Source organism: Muscardinus avellanarius (genome assembly GCF_963383645.1).
Source record: "Muscardinus avellanarius genome assembly, chromosome: 1".
Lineage (NCBI taxonomy): Eukaryota > Metazoa > Chordata > Mammalia > Rodentia > Gliridae > Muscardinus > Muscardinus avellanarius.
Genome location: NC_137786.1, coordinates 17,853,190 through 17,871,386, shown reverse-complemented (window position 1 = coordinate 17,871,386; position 18,197 = coordinate 17,853,190). Strand labels below are relative to the sequence as shown.

General features: G+C 32.6%; 1 protein-coding gene across 3 annotated transcripts in view; it reads left to right on the top strand.

The window, feature by feature from the left end:
• Nucleotides 1-10,101: 10,101 nt before the first annotated feature.
• Nucleotides 10,102-18,197, top strand: part of CDH18 (cadherin 18) — a gene marked incomplete at both ends in the record, with an annotated part of 341,945 nt that continues 333,849 nt past the window's right edge. For all 3 annotated transcript variants that reach the window (XM_080704748.1, XM_080704750.1, XM_080704749.1), the window contains one exon: nucleotides 10,102-10,329. In XM_080704748.1, the coding sequence (XP_080560874.1) occupies nucleotides 10,102-10,329 (228 nt within the window). The remainder of the gene's footprint in view (nucleotides 10,330-18,197) is intronic.

Here is an 18,197-nt window from a genome sequence, read left to right as displayed (position 1 = left end):
TTTCACTTATCAATGTATAATTACTTTATGGCTGTTTTCATGTATCATTTTCCCCTCCAGTACTCCAGTACAACAGTACTATAGTACAGTTGACATCTAATAGAATTTTGGAAAGAATTTTGTCAAATAAATAGTAGAGATACCACAAATGCCTGCAATATTGGATCTGCATACTTTGGCTCCTACTGGAATTCTTGAAATTTATTATAAATAATAAAAAAAATATTACAATTTAACTTTCCTTCAGAACTTCACTTATAGTTTAAACCATTTAGAACATTTTGCAGTTACATTTAAATCAATGATCAGATTGATCATTTATTACATTAAGTTCATGTCATTAGATAATTCAAAAATTTATTCAAAGGATAATTTTATGCCCACTCTACTCTAAATGTTTGAAATATAATAATGCATATACACTTGTTTTGAAGAAATTCACAGTCTGAAGGATAGTCTCTTGTTATCCATGAGTAATACAATCTTCTTTTCTTTCATGTAGTTTTCAGGATAGCTGCATAAACCATTGGAAATACAGTATCCTAAGATACGAGGTTTTTCAGTCATCATTCTCTCTGCTGTGACCCCAAAACCCGATAATGATGACCTAGAATAAAAAGATTTATTTTCTCAAAGTTCTGAAGATTTTAGAGTTTTAATCCAGATTAGGCCAGAAAAAAGATAAGTAGCTCAGGGAATGGTACAGTGAGTAGAGAACACAGGGCCCTGCTCTCACATCACAGAGGCCAGTAGCAAGAGAGAGAGTGAGCAAGAGGAGGAGAGAACATATATAATCCCCGAGGCCACAATTCCAGTGACCCTTTCTCAGAAAATAAGCCCCACATCCAACATGGCCGCCTTGTCCCCAGGATGTCTGGAGGGGCTTTTTAAATCTGAACTACAACAAGTAGGAATTCTTTGAAGTAGACTAGACTTTGTTCCTTGTTCTTCTTGGAAATACAGCATTGTAATTTTGGGTAGGACTTTCCTGGTAAGCCTAGAATTCATTTTGTCTCCTGGAAGAAGTGTATCTTTCAAAGCTTACCCATGCAGCTCCTACTACCTTGAGGAATATAACCAATAGTTGGTTGCCTTTTGGATGTCTCAGATGGAGAAGTGGGTCACACCAGTTGAGACTCTGTCTACTACCTCTTCTCAGATTCCCTAGACCATGAGTAACCAGCTCAGAATGGACCTGATACTTTTTTCGTTTTTGATACCTACATATAAGTAATAGATCCACTTTATATATCATCTTATCTAGACTGTATTCAGTTTCATAGGACTCAATTAATTGTTCAAACCATGCCTACTAGGCAGTGGCTAAAATTATTAAGATTCCTATTCCTGGTGGTGGTCACAGTGATAATCTTTCTGTCTTACAGTAGAAGTGTTTTTCTTGGGGGGGGGATAGTTATTAATAAACCTGCTTGACATCCTGGCTTGAGGATACAAATCATAAAATGGAAACTTATAACACAAATAAAGTGATCTTTACAAGGAAGGGAATGGAATTAGAAAAAAAATAGAGTGATGCTTGTGCTTGAAGGAAAAACTTGAAGGATTTTTCAGAAACTAAAGAAGTGAAATGCAAATTAAGAAACAAGAGTGCACTGGCATGTGAGCCTTCGTTACAAGTGCACACTAGAGTTGTTCTGCATATAGAGCAGAGAGAGTCGTGTAGATGCAGGTCTATTGCAAAATGTTTTGTTTTCTGTGGTAAGAAGTTCAAGTGTAGTTTCTGAAAATTGACTTAGTTCAAATTGGAAACATGGTATGGATAAAGTTCACGACGAAATAAGAGAAACACTGACAGCCATTCAAGTTTGATATTGAATTGATAAATAGGCGGCAGACTTCTTTGACTTGTTTCATCATGGAAATGACATGTAATGACATACTAAGTGGATAAAAAGGTATTACAAGGAATTGAATATGTGGACTTAAGGGACAAGGTTGGGTGTGATTGTATTGATGGAAAGAAAGGTTGGTCTGAATAACATAAAGAACAATGTGAATCATTACACTAGTTGAAGACAATGTTTTACACACTTGTCATAAGATACCACGTGAAATTTTTCCACTGGAGGAATTATATAAAATCATTAATTAAAATTCATAACTGTAGAAAAATAAATTATGCAAAAAGATGATAGATGGAAATATTTTGGGAAGATATGAAGAATTTTAAAATATCTGTACATCATTCTGACATTGCAGAATACTTATTTTCAATGTACATAAAATAATTCACATAATATGCATAAAAATAGAGCATACATCAATGTTCATTTGGCACCATCATTTTCTTACATTGCTTTCTAAAAATGAATAATGTCCACTATTCATTATGAAGATTCAAATAAGCCACATGGAAATTAGAAATAGTACATTATTATTAAACACTGTGATCACATAGATCAGTATTGTAAACATCATCTTACATTTGCATGCATTCTCAGAATACTGATCTTTTTGCTTATTGAATGACTTCAGAAAATAAAGATTATCAATATACAACCCAATACTATCCAAATATATATACGCATCAAACAGTGATGAAGTGTAACTTGAAAGAATAGTGACAACATGAATGGTTTTTGTTTCTCTTTCACATATTTTTTAATAATCAACATAGTTGAGATTTTCAGAATGTATTTTGAAATATATTCCATAGTCCCTCCTTATCTATATGTTTTGCTTTTCATGATGTATAACAATTCAGAAAGAACAATTTATGAGTGTTAAATTGCACATTATTATGAATCTTGTTTCTCTCTCTCTCATGACTGGCAAAAACAGCTGTCTCTATGTTAAACATAAATTCTGTATACACTATCCTTTCTTTCTGTAAGTGACTTGGTATATTGCTAGGTTGTCCATCAGCATATTTACTGGCATTTATTTCATAATGGATTCCTAGTGAAAGAGTAGTGATGCTGGCAACTCATATATGCCAAAAGGAAGCTATAAAATGTGTCTCTCAAGTGAAGAGGTGAAAGTATTATAATTAATATGCCAAAATATATACTGAAGCTTCTAAGCTGAGAATGAACATTTTATTAGTGAAATTGTGAAAAAGGAAAAATAAATTTGTGCTAATTTTGCTGTCACAATTCAAATTGCAAAAGTTAAGGCCACAGTGTGTGGTAAGTGCTTAGTGAAGATGGAAAAGGCATTAGATTTGTGATTTGGTGCCATCTATACTTTCAGGCATTCACTGGAGTTCACAGAATGTGCCTCCTGCAGTTATGGAAAGGCTATTGTATAATGAATAAGATATTGCTTATAATGGTACATAGTATATGCTGTGCAAATTAGACTACTGATGTACATTCAGCTTGATATTTGAAGGGCTTCTTTAATTTCTTCTGCATAAAAAGTAACTTAGTAAAAGGATTTATAGCTAAAATAAAATGTTTTATCCAGTAGTTATGTATTTTTTACTGTGATGGCATTTAAGTAAAAGGCAGAGTATAATATTAATCAAATCAAAGTAGGTTTTTAAAAATTCTTTGGGAACACATAATAAATAGTATCAATTTAAGCTTGGTCTTTTAACACTATTATTACTACAGAAACCACAAATTAATTTGGCTGCATCCAATTTATTTGTTCCATCCACAAATGTTTACTATTGAGAACAATATGAAAAATGCATCCGAAACGAATGAGAAATGAAAAGCAGATTGACACAAAGTGAAAATGAAATAAAACCTACATAAGTAACTAGAATGCTGGTCTGCACTGGAAGGGATTATACAAGTTCCATGGCCATTAGAGGAAGAGGCAGTTTCATTGAACTTGATAACCAGATTCTCAAGTGAAGGGTCTGAGATTTTGCCCTTCTTGTAAGCTTAAAGGTTACTCTGACACAGCTCTGTGGATTCTGTCAGATATGGAACCCCTGGGTCAGAGACAAAAGACCTTGTTATCCACAGCACAGCGGGCAGCGTATATTCTTCTTTTTCCTCAATCACACTGGGGTCCCGTGAAGGAGCGCCTGTGTGTCACATACACAGTAATTACAGGTCATGGTTGAGGAACCTTGAACTTGGAGTCCCTATTCCTATAAGTACATTCTAGCACATCTTCTCAAACTAGGCCCAGGAGAAAGGCATTATTGGCTTTATAATCAAGTAAGAAAATAAATCTGCTCTCTGCTTCCAAAAGAGGGTCTATGTTCTTTGAATGAACCCAAAACTATGATTGCTAGATGCTTAGGAGATAGGCAGAAGCACAAAAGACCTAAAGAAAAAATCTTCCCAGAGAAATTTTAGTGCACGAACAGCCATTAATTTGGATCTTAATAGATTAATTAAGTGGAGTTTGAAGATTAAACCTTGAAAGTTAAACAGAATAGAAGAGCCATGTTAGGGAGTCATGCCTGTCATTTAAGGATAGTGATTTAATCATTGTCTCTTGAAACTTGAATTATTATTCCCAAAGAAAATTACAACATGCAAAAGTTAATGCTTCCTGATTTATTTATGTTATTATTTAGATATCTCATTTTCTTTCAGAGACAATACCCTCTTAAGATAAATCTAAATATATGTATTTATTATATATACATCGATTTCTGCCTACTTTTAAGAAATGTAATTTATTATATCAAATATTATCAAAATATTAAGGTGATGAGAATATCCTAAAAAGGTATAATTGAAATTTCAAATATAGATTTGGAAATCAACCTGAAAATAACACTTTCAATAAATTTAAGTGAGGCTCTATTCAGTTTCATAAGGTTTATGGGTAATTGTGTTTGATCATAAACAAAAAGCAGCTAAGTCAGTCATCAGGCAGAAGAGAAAAATTAATTATTAAACACATAAATTACTTTTGGAAATAAAAAACAAAAACCAACTAGTTAAATTATAATTTCAAGGAAAAAACTGTAAAATAAAAATTCAGAGGCATATATCATTGCTATTGAACAAGAAGTAGACTTAGAAAAAGAGAAATAAGCAGGTACTGTCAATCATTGAATCCAAAAAGAATGGAAACTGTAGCTCCAAGGTTAGATGCTTAACTAAGAATGTACCTTGTTAGCAATGGGAGCTATGTTTGAATCCATCAATACAAAAGATAACTTCAGGCACTTGGATGAGATACGTATGCTAACATCCTTAATGTGAATAATACATAAACACACACACATACACACACACACACACACACACACACACACACACACATACACACACACACACTCATTAAACTTAGGGAAAAATTCATATGTCCTTAACTCCTTTAAAAATGGGTCTTTGCAAGAAAAGACTTATTATCTGACGTATTTACAGTTTCAGAATTGAGAAGTCTCTCTATGTAATGGACATCATGCATGTCTCCAGAGAAGTTGTCCTTATATATCTCACAACGAAAGAGATTCCAAATAATCAGGATGTCCCATCATAGTTTGTCTTTTCCGACACTTCTATCTAAAATAGGCTTGCTCTACACACAAACAGAAAAATTCATAAAAATATCTAACTTGGTTTAAAGAATGCTTGTAATTATATTTTTTTATTTTATGAGGGTATCACTAAATTGCTGAGGGTAGCCAGAAACATGTGATCTTTCTATTTCAGCCTCAAAGGTACTGCAATTACAAGCCTATGTCACCATGTCCAGCCTATGTTTTTCTTTCTGATCATATGAAATAATATCTTCTGTTAACCCACACATATAAGAAGCAGAATTATCCACTTATGAAATGAAGTGATAGAGTATTTTTAGAAACATAAATTTCAAAACAAGTAAAAGACCAAAGGAAACTTTACTAAAACAGAAATTTTTCTCAAGACTTTCTCAAGTATGAGATTTGTAAGTAAATGAAGAATTGTATAAGAAATATAATTAAAGATTTGGGGAATAAATAACTTTGAGGGTAAATGTGAATTTTCTTACATTAAGAATGACATTATCTCAGTTTTTAAAATTTACTTAGACTTATTAAGGTTAATAATTTAATTTTGGGAGGTCTGATTAACTCAGCATAAGTAAGAAAACTCTTTTGGAAATAATACATTGTGATTAAATAATAAATTAAAATAATTGTGTTGGTTAAAAATTGTGATGATTAAAGATAATGCAGTGAACTCTTTACTAACAAAAATATGACACTCAGGGAGAAAAATGACGTGTGTGATACTTTTCATCAAAATGGACATTATAGGTTTTGTCTCCTGACTTTAGATAATTAACTCTAGTTCTAGTTCCAGAAGACACAGATAAATCTCCAGAATCTATGTTGAATCATTTAGATTCAATACTGGGTAGCAAGGAGAGAACTGAGTTGTACACTTTTTGCATGTATTGTAGTTTTTGAGACTAATATTTGGAGTATTATTTTAATACCTCCAAATGCTTTAACTAAACTAATACTTATGATCAGAGGAAATTCTTATTATCAAAGACCAGAACTCAATGTTGGCCTTGGGATGCTGCAAAAAAATTAATTGGAAGAATATTATGCAGCCATCAAAACTGGTGAGAATCATGCAGAATTAGTTTTAAGGAGAAGTAATAAACAATATAAGTTAGACAGTCAAAATCAAAGTCAAGTACTTTCCACATGTAACTTGATGCCCTTAATTTCATGCAGCTGGCTCTGGTCTATCAGAGCTGCTGGACTCAATACCACTACATCTTGATCTTGAAACCATCACTGTTGCTATGAGGGATTTCTCAGATGTCCTTGAATTAACTCATCTTTTCTCCAGGGTGTTGGAGCATATTATTTAAGTGACTACACCATCGATATAAGCTCTAAATAAAAGGATATAGAAAGTAAGGTACTTGATCCCTAAGTGTTCAATGGTGTGTTGGGTCTCCATTCTTTAGAAATCACATATTTGAATGTTGCATGGAAGCAGAAAGGATATATGAATTCTGCTTAGCTAAAAACTAGAAAATATCTATCACATATTTCTATAGTATTAGGCTCACTCAGTGGTATATTTTTACTATTATTTCCATTTTAGTTGTCTTTTAACATGTGCTTGAAAGATTTATTTAAATAAAACAGAGAATTCTTATTTTTGTACTTCTGTCTTCTCATCATATAGTAAGTGGGATGATATTCAGTCATATTTACATGTTATCTTTCATCTATGGCATGGTAATTATTACTTTTTACTATTTTAATATATATTCTGACATGTAAAATGTATATCTTGGTTAAAATGCATTTTTATATTTTGGAATACAAATTAAGAAAATAATCTAAAGATCTGAAATACATTACAAAAGCCACTTTCTTCACCTTTTACTCATGAATTATGCTTTGTTAAATAAATTAACATAAAGAGCAAAGATGTTAATTTCATTTGAATATCACACCAAATGGTGCAAAAGTATTAAGATAACAACACCTTTATATTCATCAACTTAGTTTCTAGGAAGAATAACTAGATAAAGTTTCTTCTTTTTAAATTCACAACTTCAAATTAAGAATCCTTTGGCAAATAAAAAACACTCTGAAATTTTATTAAGTAGACTGGAAAGAATATTGAAAGTTTATAATGTAGCTAAAAGTTGTAGAAAATGAGGACTTTGAGATGTAAAGAAATTAGATGATTCATGAAAGTTCATAGCATAAGTAAATTATGGATAAAAGAGAATAAATTCAAAATATTTGACTCTTTCTAGGGCTTATCCTATGTTGGACCTAAAATTATATTGCTCTCTTTTATATAATAGGAGAAATTTTGAATCATTTTAAATTAAATTCGTGAGAAAGGTGTCTTTCCTTTCTTAAAATATTAAAAAGCTTAAATTTTATATTTGTCAGATGATTAATAGGAAATTCTACATCTAGTTTCATACCGTTTTTGTATAGCTGGTGAAGTGCCATCATTATTAATCCTGATTTATGGAGAAAGATGCTAATAGAGTAGAACACAGCGCTATGGGGTCTCATGCAATTATTTTCATCCACAACACTGTATAAACACTTTCATTTCAACTGCATATAGGAAAGATGCTATAATTATTATTTATATTGTCTTAATTTTTTGATTGGTGAATTGTAGTCATACAGCTTAATGAGAAAAGACTGTCTTGACATACATGCACACATCACCCAATTAGCCCTTACCTAATCTCCATCTTATTCCCTCCCCATCCCTCCTTCCCATGCTTGGCTTAGTGGTTGACTTCCATATGTTTAAGTACATCCTGTGCTTTAGAGAGTTTCCTTCTTCCCCCCTTCCATGCTCTCAGTTAGGTCACCTTATTTGCTCCTCTATAGGATCTCCCTCTTCATCTAGAGTTCCTCCTGTGACCCATTTCTCCTTAGCTTTCACATATTAGGGAAAGCATCCAATTTCTTCTTTTCTGTGACTGACTAATCTCACTTAGCATAATGTCCTCCAGTTTCATCCATTTGCCTGCAAATTATGTAATTGTGTTTTTCTTTATGGTTGAACAAAATTCCATCGTGTACATATCCCACCGTTTTATAATCCATTCTTCTGTTGATGGACATCTTGGCTGCTTCCATAGTTTAAAATCAATTACATTCTCATGGCAACCACTTCGTAATTCATTCACATCTACATTATCATTTGTGCTGAGCTACCAAGGGTAATTTTATACAGTGAGAAAGTGATTTATCTCAATTTTATGAAATAAAAAGGTGAACTAGATTTACATTTTATGCCATGAAAAAAGTGATTTTATCTAGATGAGATATAACTATATTCTTGAATCAGTGTTGTCTAAGTTCATATTCAAGCACAGATATATGAAAATTACACTAAGCCTTATATAAAATTTTGTGTTTTAAGAGAAGCTACTATTTTCAGAATTAACATCGTCTCACAAATCCTGTCACTTGTTTTCCAGGAATGTTGATCAAACTTTGCATTATTTTCCAACTGTATCAAAATAGAAGTGTAAGACCTCAATAATTTTGTATGAAAAACCAAAATGTAGCTGAGCATAGTGAGGATGCTAAAACAGAAAATCACAGGTTTGAGTGTAGAGTGTTGGAACCTAGCAAGACCCCGCTTCAAAAAAATAAAATAATAATAATAATAATAATAATAATAGCAATGATAATTATTATAATTATATTAATAAGTAAAAGGTCCTGAGAGCATAGCTTAAAGGTATAATCATCCTAGCTTCAATTTTCATCCCCCCAAAATAACTTTTAGTGGTTTTTCCACCCTTTTCCTCTTAATCTTCTCTTAATGTTGCTAGAAATGTGTATTAGAAATCCAACAAAGTGATGTTATCAAGCTTAAAATCTATTTTGCTTGTATATAAAGTTTTTACCCTAGAGTATCGCATACAGAAACTATCAAAGTCCTACCAAGATAAGGGTTAGCCAACTGGCATTCTCACTCATGTTCAACTCTGCCAATTCCTGTAATTTTTATTTGCATACACTTTTCTAATATCCTATTCTTTTCTATTCACTCTTATGTTCTTTTATTTAATAAGCAATTTAAGTACATAATTGATTACTGTGATGATAGCTTGGAGATTTGTGCGGAGTACTTTATTGAAGTGCAGTGCATGCATCACATATACTATGTAAGGATGTGTAGTATGTGGCGAAAATTTGCATTATATTTATATAATAAAAATACACAAACAAAATGCAAAAACGTGTGTATATATGTAGTTGAGAATTAGCAATACAGATAGGAAGATGTATGTAAAAAGACATACTGCAGTCTATATTTGCATGTTTATCTGTATTAGTGATAATATAATTTGCATTCTTTTTCTTTCAGAATCAATGAGTAAAGCAGTTTAACTTTCATTCAGATTGAATTTATAGGATTAACATGTTTTGTAATGTGTAAAATTTTCTATCTTTTCTTTAGGCAGAAAATGAGTACCCGTATTAATCTACTGTGAAGCTGTGGAATCACCAGATGACTACAGATTTGATTCTCCAGGAGTTTCAGGATGTAAATATGGTCTGACCGTTCCCTGATGGGCAGTTAAATCATGGACACGCTAAACAATTTACTTTGGACTGTCCTTCCAAAAGATGCTTTGGCTGCTCTCTTGAATGCTCACTAAGCACTTGTAGCTAAGGAAAAGAAGGAAAACTGTGAACTGGAAAGTTATCTTACAATGAAAATTACGAGCACATCTTGCATCTGTCCAGTCCTAGTGTGTCTCTGCTTTGTGCAGAGGTGTTATGGAACTGCTCACCACAGCTCCATCAAGGTGACCAGAAATCAAACCAAACACGCTGAGGGAGAAACCGAAGTCCACCATCGTCCCAAAAGGGGATGGGTGTGGAATCAGTTCTTTGTTTTAGAAGAACATATGGGACCAGATCCGCAATATGTTGGAAAAGTAAGTTTTTTGAAAAATTTAGTTTTGTTTCATATTATTTTTTCCTTCTGAGAAATCGTGGGATGAGTTGAGGGTGGAGTTGGAATGTGATTCGCAGAGGCATGAAACGTGACTTGTGTTAGAGAAAGTTTTGTATTGCAGAGCTCAAATAATAATTTCAAAAATGGACTATATTTATTATATTTTAAATACTATTTCTTAGGCGCTGAACTACATGTTATTAACCAGAACATTGTCCTTTTCTCTCTTAGAAAGTGGCAAAAAATAACTGAACATACAACTAAGTAATTTTTCCTCTATTACCATGAGAGTATATGAGAATTTGTGATGTTACTTATGGATACATTGATGTTTACTGATAACTTACCTATTGCTAGTTCACCTGAGGCAAAAATATATATATAATATATATATTATATATATTATATATATATATATATATATTTTATCATGACATTTCCTATGTCTCTGTCAATTGTTACAAAATTTACTCTTAACATTCAAAAGCATATGGAGCCAGGCATGGTGGCGCACGCTTGTAATCCCCGCGCTTGAGAGGCAGAGACAGGAGGATCGTGCAGGTTTGAAGCCAGCCTCACTGGCTTAAGAGACCCTGTTTCCAAATAAAAATATAAAAATAGGTCTGGGAGTGTAACCCAGAGGTAGAAGGGTTTCCAGGAACCCCAGTACCAACAAAAAAGAAAAAAAGAAAGGCATATGGATATTTTATCTAGTTTGCCAAAGTAATTTTCGCAAAAAAAAAAAAAATGCTGGTATCTTAAATACATTGAAATGTGCACTAAATACGCAGGTTTAGATAAAAGCCTCCAATAAGGAAGTTGACAAAATGATCAGTAATTTCTCTTAAAATACAGAAAAGAAAATTTAATAGCTTATTCAAATTGTCATGAAATTGTGTGCTCATCAAATTGGGGGACTTTAAGTATGTGTGACCTTAGCTGTAGAACAACATAGGAAGAAGGAGAAGGTGAATTCGTTGCTGATCTTTTAAAACAGCACTTTGAAGTTTGTTCAGTATCTTTGGGACAAACAGCAAGCGCAGCAGTAGAATCATGGGGAACACCATGGCTCAGTGGCTTCCATTTCCCTGATGGAATATTTATTCTTATTTTTACACTATTACTAAAATTTAAAAATATACTACTCCATTCAAACCATACTGTTTTCTTATGTGTAGGAAGGGCAGGACTGCAAGCCATCTGTTCCACCCCTTGTCCAACAAGGCTGGATGCAGTTATAACTCCCATACAAAGTAGGAACCACAGAGTCAGAATATAAAACACACACACACACACACACACACACACAATAAGAAACAATTCTACCATTTTCTCATATGTGTATAAAAATAAGACCAAATTTTCTCTTTTTGTATACTTTATTCCCTGTAGACAGTGTCATAAGATGACAACAAATAAATGTACTAATAATAGCACATCATTTTAAACTAATTAAAGATCATTTTTGAGCTTCAAAATTCTTTACTAGAATCCTTTCAATTATTAAAAAAATTAAAAAATAGTTTTAGGTATAGAACAAGAGGAACAAATATTTGATTTTTGAATATTATGTTATACATTTTTGGGGGGTATTGAAGATTGAACTCTTGGGCATTCTACCTCTGAGCTATACCACAGCCCTATTTTATTTTTTATTTTGAAACAGGGTCTCACTAATTTGCAGAGGATCTCACTAAGTAGCTGAGGCTGGCCACAAACCTGCTATTCTCCTGTCTCAGCCTCCCAAGTCCTGGGGTTACAAGTTGTAATTTATTTTTAATTTGACTGAAAAATAAAATTTGCTAGAAACTGAAAATCAAAGGTCAGGTGAGTTCTCATTTCCTCTTGTCACACCTAATTTTAGTAAATGATGAAATTTTAATGAGATGACCAATTCTTAGTGAATTTTCAGGAGGTGATGGCTGTTCATGCTGTGCTTTAAGTTTTTAGGATAAGCAGGATAAGCAGGATTGTAAACTGTTGTATTGTGTATAAAATGGATAGATAAATGGAAATGCATTAATGGTCATACTCAAGGATGTAGTCATTTTATATGAAATTCAGAGATCAATGCCTACCAGTTACATCTTATTATAACATGGCTGCACCCATTTTTTTTTTATATATTATCAATGGCTGTTTTCGTGTTGTGATGGCAGAACTGAGTACTTGTAGCACAGAAAGGCCCAAAGAGTTGAGAATAATCAGCCTTGACGATTTACAGACAATGTTTGTGAGCTCTGGGTAAGAAATATGCAGGTTAGGTGATGTATTTTTATACATTGGTATCTGTCACAGTGCTTAGCAATGCTCAAATGTGATGATTCTCAAGAAAGAATTCTATAAATTATGAACATTGTACCTATATGAATGGTTGTGATAATTATTTGAGATGACTGAAAGAAAAATCTCTCTGTTCAATTATCTATTTAATGACAAAAGAGATTTTAAAAGCTCTTGCTTCACCATTTTCCCTGGAGTACTTTCCCACAAAGGTAATTTAATGACTGTTTGCTAACAGTAATGGTGTTGCCTTTGCTTTGTTAGAATTATGTAATAATATAGTGAATGTCCTTATAAGTACATCATTTACCATACCTGTTTATGTATAAGGGAGATTTTCAAACTGGGATTCAGATTCACAAATACATAAATTTAATTTTGGTAAAAATATCTAGATCCCCTCGATGGGCATTGTAATGTTTTACTTTTATCACAGTTTTATTTATCACAGTGATAGAGTGGTTATTTCTTTTCAGGGATACCAGTAGATATGGTTATAAAACTTGATTGCAAATATGATAGGTGAAAAAAATGGTATCTCTGTGTACCATTAATTTGCATTTCTTTTACCTTAGTATAATTGACAATTTTCTTATTTATTGAGCATGTATATTTTTACTAATTGAATTCATTTTATATTTTTTCTAGTGTGTTTAACATGTTAATATTGATAAAGATAAATTAATTATTTGTCAGTACATTAGCAATAGTTTTTCATAGTTGCTGTTATTTACTTGTTTATGCTGTAAAATGAATAGATGAATGAACATATATAAACAGTCTCACTGTTTATACTGTTCTCTTTAATAGAAAATGGTTATTTTATTTGCCATTTTGATGTGTTATCTGATCCTCTAGGAGTTTTGTGAAGAGGGCTAACTTGATGGACAAAAATTTGTTAGATTTATAAAAAAGAAAAAATAAATAAATTGAATAGGTTGATTCTTAGCTCTTTTGACTGAATTTTTTCCTTGATTTTTACCACTTTTTGGCTGAAATATTTTCTCAGCACTCTTTAACTGAATTGTTTTCTATTTTTCTTCTTTTTTCTTTTTTAAATTTTTTATTGGTACATTGTAATCATACATCTTAATGGGATAAAAGACTGTGTAGACATACATGAACACGTCACCCAATTAGCCCTTACCCAATTCCCATCCATTTCCCTCCTCAACTCTTCTTCCCATGCTTGGCTTAATGGTTGACTTTGATATGTTTATTTATGTACATTATGTGCTTTAGAGAGTTACCCTCTTCCCCTTGCCCATCCCCTCAGTTAGGTGACCTTATTTGCTCCTCTATAGGATCTCCTTCTTTATCTAGAGTTCCTCCTGTTACCCATAGTTTGGCAATGGTGAATTGTGTAGCTATGAGCATAAATACACATGCATTAGTTTGGTAGTTTGGTTTTCTTTCTTTGGGGTAGATAACCAGAAGTGGTATTGCTGGGTCAAATGGTAAGTTTATTGCCATTCTTCTGATGATCTTCATACTGTTGTCCAAAGTGGTTGCACTAATTTGCAGTCCCACCAACAATTTTCTTAGAGTTCCCACTTCTTCACATACCTGCCAGCATTTGTTGTTCATGATTTGAATAATTGCCATTTTAGATGGCATTTGGTGAAATCTCAGGGTAGTTTTGATTTGCATCAGTCTAATTGGAAATGATGTTGAGCATTTTTCCATGCATTTATTGGCCATTTGAATTTCTTCTTTTGTGAAGTGTCTATTTAGTTTACTTGCCCATTTTTTGATTGGATTATTTGTTTTCCTGGCACTGAGTTTCTTGAGTTTTCTGTATATTCTAGATATTATTCCTCTACTGGAGTAGAAGGGGACAAAAATCTTCTCCCATTCTGTTGGCTCTCAATTGAGGTTTTTGACAGTTTTCTTTGTTGTACAGCTCTTCAGTTTCATGCAATCTCACGTATTGATTCGCCTTTTAATTTCTTGTGCTTTTGGTGTCTTGTTGAGAAAGTTTTATCTGTGCCTATGTGTTGTACTGTTTATGACCTCTTTAAGAAGCCTCAAGGTCTCTGGTATAATTTAGAAGTCTTTGATCCATCTTCTATTTACTTTTGTGCAGGGTGAGAAAGTGTGATTTGTTTCCATTTTTCTGCATATGGTTAACCAGTTTTTCCAACACCATTTGTTTCACAAACTATCCTTCATCCAGTGTATGTTTTTGGCCCCTTTGTCAAAAATCAACTAGCTATAAGTGTATGGGTTTATTTCTGAGTCATTCATGCTGCTCTATTTTTCTTTGTAACTGTTTTTGTGCCAGAACCATGATGTTTTTATTACAATGATGTTTTTATTATACTGTGTAGTATAGTTTAAAGTCAGGTATTCTGATTCCTCCTGCATGGTTTTTGTTGCTGAGAACTATTTGGCTATTCTGGTTTCTTTTGTTGTTGTTCCAAATGAACTTATATGAGGAATGTCTATGTCTGTGAGGGATAATCTATGTCTGTGAGGAATGATCTTAGTAATTTAGAGGGTATTTCATGAATCTGTAGATCACTTTTAGAAGTATAGTCATTTTGATGATATTTATTCTGCCTATCCATGAACATGGAAGATCTTTCCTTCTAAGATATTTTTCAATTTCTGTTTTCAATGTTTTATAATTTTTTTTGTAAAGGCCTTTTACCTCTTTGGTTATATTCATTTCTAAGTATTTTAATTTTCTGTGGAAAATCCTGAGGGGAAGTGTTTTCTGAATTTCATTTTTAGTGGATTTATGGTTGGTGTAAAGAAAAGCTTATGATTTTTTAAGATTGATTTTGTATCTAGACACTCTGGTGAATTTGTTGATCAGTTCTATAAGCCTTTTGGTTGAGTTTGTTGGGTCCTCTAAGTATAGTATCATATCATCTACAAAAGTGAAAATTTGAGTTTTTTCCTATTTGTACTCCTTTTATTTCCTTTCCTTGCTTATTGCTCTGGCTAGAGTCTCAAGTACTATATTGAAGAGAAGTAGGGATAATGGACATCTTTGTCTTTTTCCTGTTTTTAGGGGGAATTCTCAAAGTTTTTCCCCATTTGATGTTGGCTGTGGGCTTCTTGTAGATTGCCTTTATGATGTTGAATTATGTTTCTTTTATTTAAATTCTCTGCAGTGCTTTTTATCATAAATGAATGTTGGATTTTATCAAATGATTTTTCAGCATCTGTTGAAATAATCATGTGATTTTTGTCTTTTGTTCTGTTTATATGATGAAATACATGGATTTATTTTCATATGTTGAATCAGCCTTGCATTCCTAGGATGAACACTACCTGGTCATGGTATATAATTTTCTTGATGTGTTTTTTAATGCGTGCCACTAATATTTTATTTAGTAGTTTTGCATCCAAGTTCATCAAAGATATAGGTCTTTTTTGGTTTTGACATTAATGTGATGTTGGCTTCATAGAATGTATTTCAGAGAGTTCTTTTTTTTTTCTATTTCACAAAATATATTGAGGAGTATTGGGATTAGCTCTTCTATAAAGGTTTTATAAAATTCACTTTGGAAACCATCTGGTCCTGGGCTTTTTTGATGGTAAGCTCTTTTTTGCTGTTTCAGTCTCTTTGATAACTCTTAGTTGGTTTAAATTATATATATATATATATATATATATATATATTTTTTTTTTTTTTTTTTTTTTTTTTTTTTGGTGGTACTGGGGTTCCTGAAAAACTTTCTATGTCTGGGCTACACTCCCAGACCTATTTTATACTTTTTTATTTGGAAACAGGGTCTCTTAAGCCAGCACGACTGGCTTAGAACCTGTGCGATCCTCCTGTCTCCACCTCCCAAGTGCGGGAATTACAAGCTTGCGCCACCACACCCTGCGTATCTTCTTGACTCAGATTAGGAAAGTTGTATTTATCTAGAAAGTTGTCAATTTCCTCCAGATTTTCCATTTTGTTGGAGCATAGATTTTCAAATAATTTCTTAACACTTTGGGTTGATTCACTTTTTTTTTTTTTTTTTTTTTTAGTTAGGTTGGCTAGTGGTTTATCTATCATGCTAATTTTTTTGAGGAACCAGCTTTTGGTTTTGTTGATTTTATGTATTGATTTTTTGTTTTCTACTTTGTTAATTTCTGCTCTGATTTTAATAATTTCCTGTCATTTGCTGGCATTGTTCCTGTTTTTCAAGGACTTTGAGGTGTTTCATTAGATTATTATTTTGATTATTTTCTGTTTTTCTTATGTGAGCACTCAGTGCTATATATTTTCCTCTTAATACTGCCTTCAAATTGTCCCATAGGTTTTGAAATATTGTATCACCATTTTTGTTTGTTTCTAGAAATTTCTTGATTTCATTCCTTACTTCTTCTATGGCCCATTCTTCCTTTAGACGTGTGGTGTTCAGTCTCCACACATTAATGTGGTTTCTCCGAGTCTTCTTATAGTTGATTTCTAATTTCATTCCATTATGGTCTACAAAGACACATTTTTGAATTTGTTAGTGCTCACTTTGTGGCCTAGGATGTGATCTATTTTGGAGAAGTTTTCATGAGCAGCTGAGAAAAATGTGAACTCTGATGTAGTTGGGAGAAATATTCTATATGTGTTTAACAGATCCATTTGAGTAATGGTGTTTTTTAGCTCTGAAACATCTTACTGACCTTTTGTCTAGAAGATTAATCTAATGCTTTGAGAGGTGTGTTGAAGTCTCCCAGTATTACTGTATTGTGATTTATATGTGACTTAATATCATAAAGAGTTAGTTTTATTAAAGTATCTCCACCTAAGTTTGGGGCATAAATGTTGATTATAGTTATTTCTTCTTACAATCAATAGGATCAATCGATCCTATTACCAGTAAAAAATGACCCTTTTGTCTCATCTAATGAGCTTGGGCTTGAGGACTATCTTATCTGATATTATAGTCGCTATTCCTGCTTGTCTTCAAGTTCCATTGGCCTGGATTTCCTTGTTCCACCCCTTTATCTTAAGTTTATTACTACTTTTACTTGTAAGGTGTGTTTCTTGCAAGGAGCAGATAGATGGGTTTTTTAATCCATTTTTGTCACCCTATCTCTTTTAATTGGGGATTTGAGGCCATTTATAATCAGTGTGATTATTGAGAGATGATTTTTATTCCTAACATATTTAGATTTTACTTCTGTTTGAAATACTGTTTGTTCTTCTTTATTTACTTGTCTGCTGGATGAAAATTCTTGTCTCTATGGTTCTGGTGTGTATTACTTATTTCTTCTTTGTAGTTAATGTCTTTGATTATTTTCTCTAGCTCCAATTTTGAGGACATAAACTCCTTCATCTTGTATTTGTCATGGAAGATTTTATTTCCCCGTATAATTTGAGAGATAGTTTTGCTGGGTAGGAAATTTGGGGCTGCATGTTTTTGTTTTGTTTTGTTTTATTTTGTTTCTCAGAGTATGTCACTACAGTCCCTTCTGGCTTTCATGACTTGGTTGGGAGTTATTATAATTGGCGATTATAATTGGTTTCCCTCTTAATGTCACTTGGTCTTTTGTTTTTGTTGTCTTTAAGATTCTCTCATTGGCTTCTGCATTGGTCATTTTGAATATTATGTGGCGTAGGTA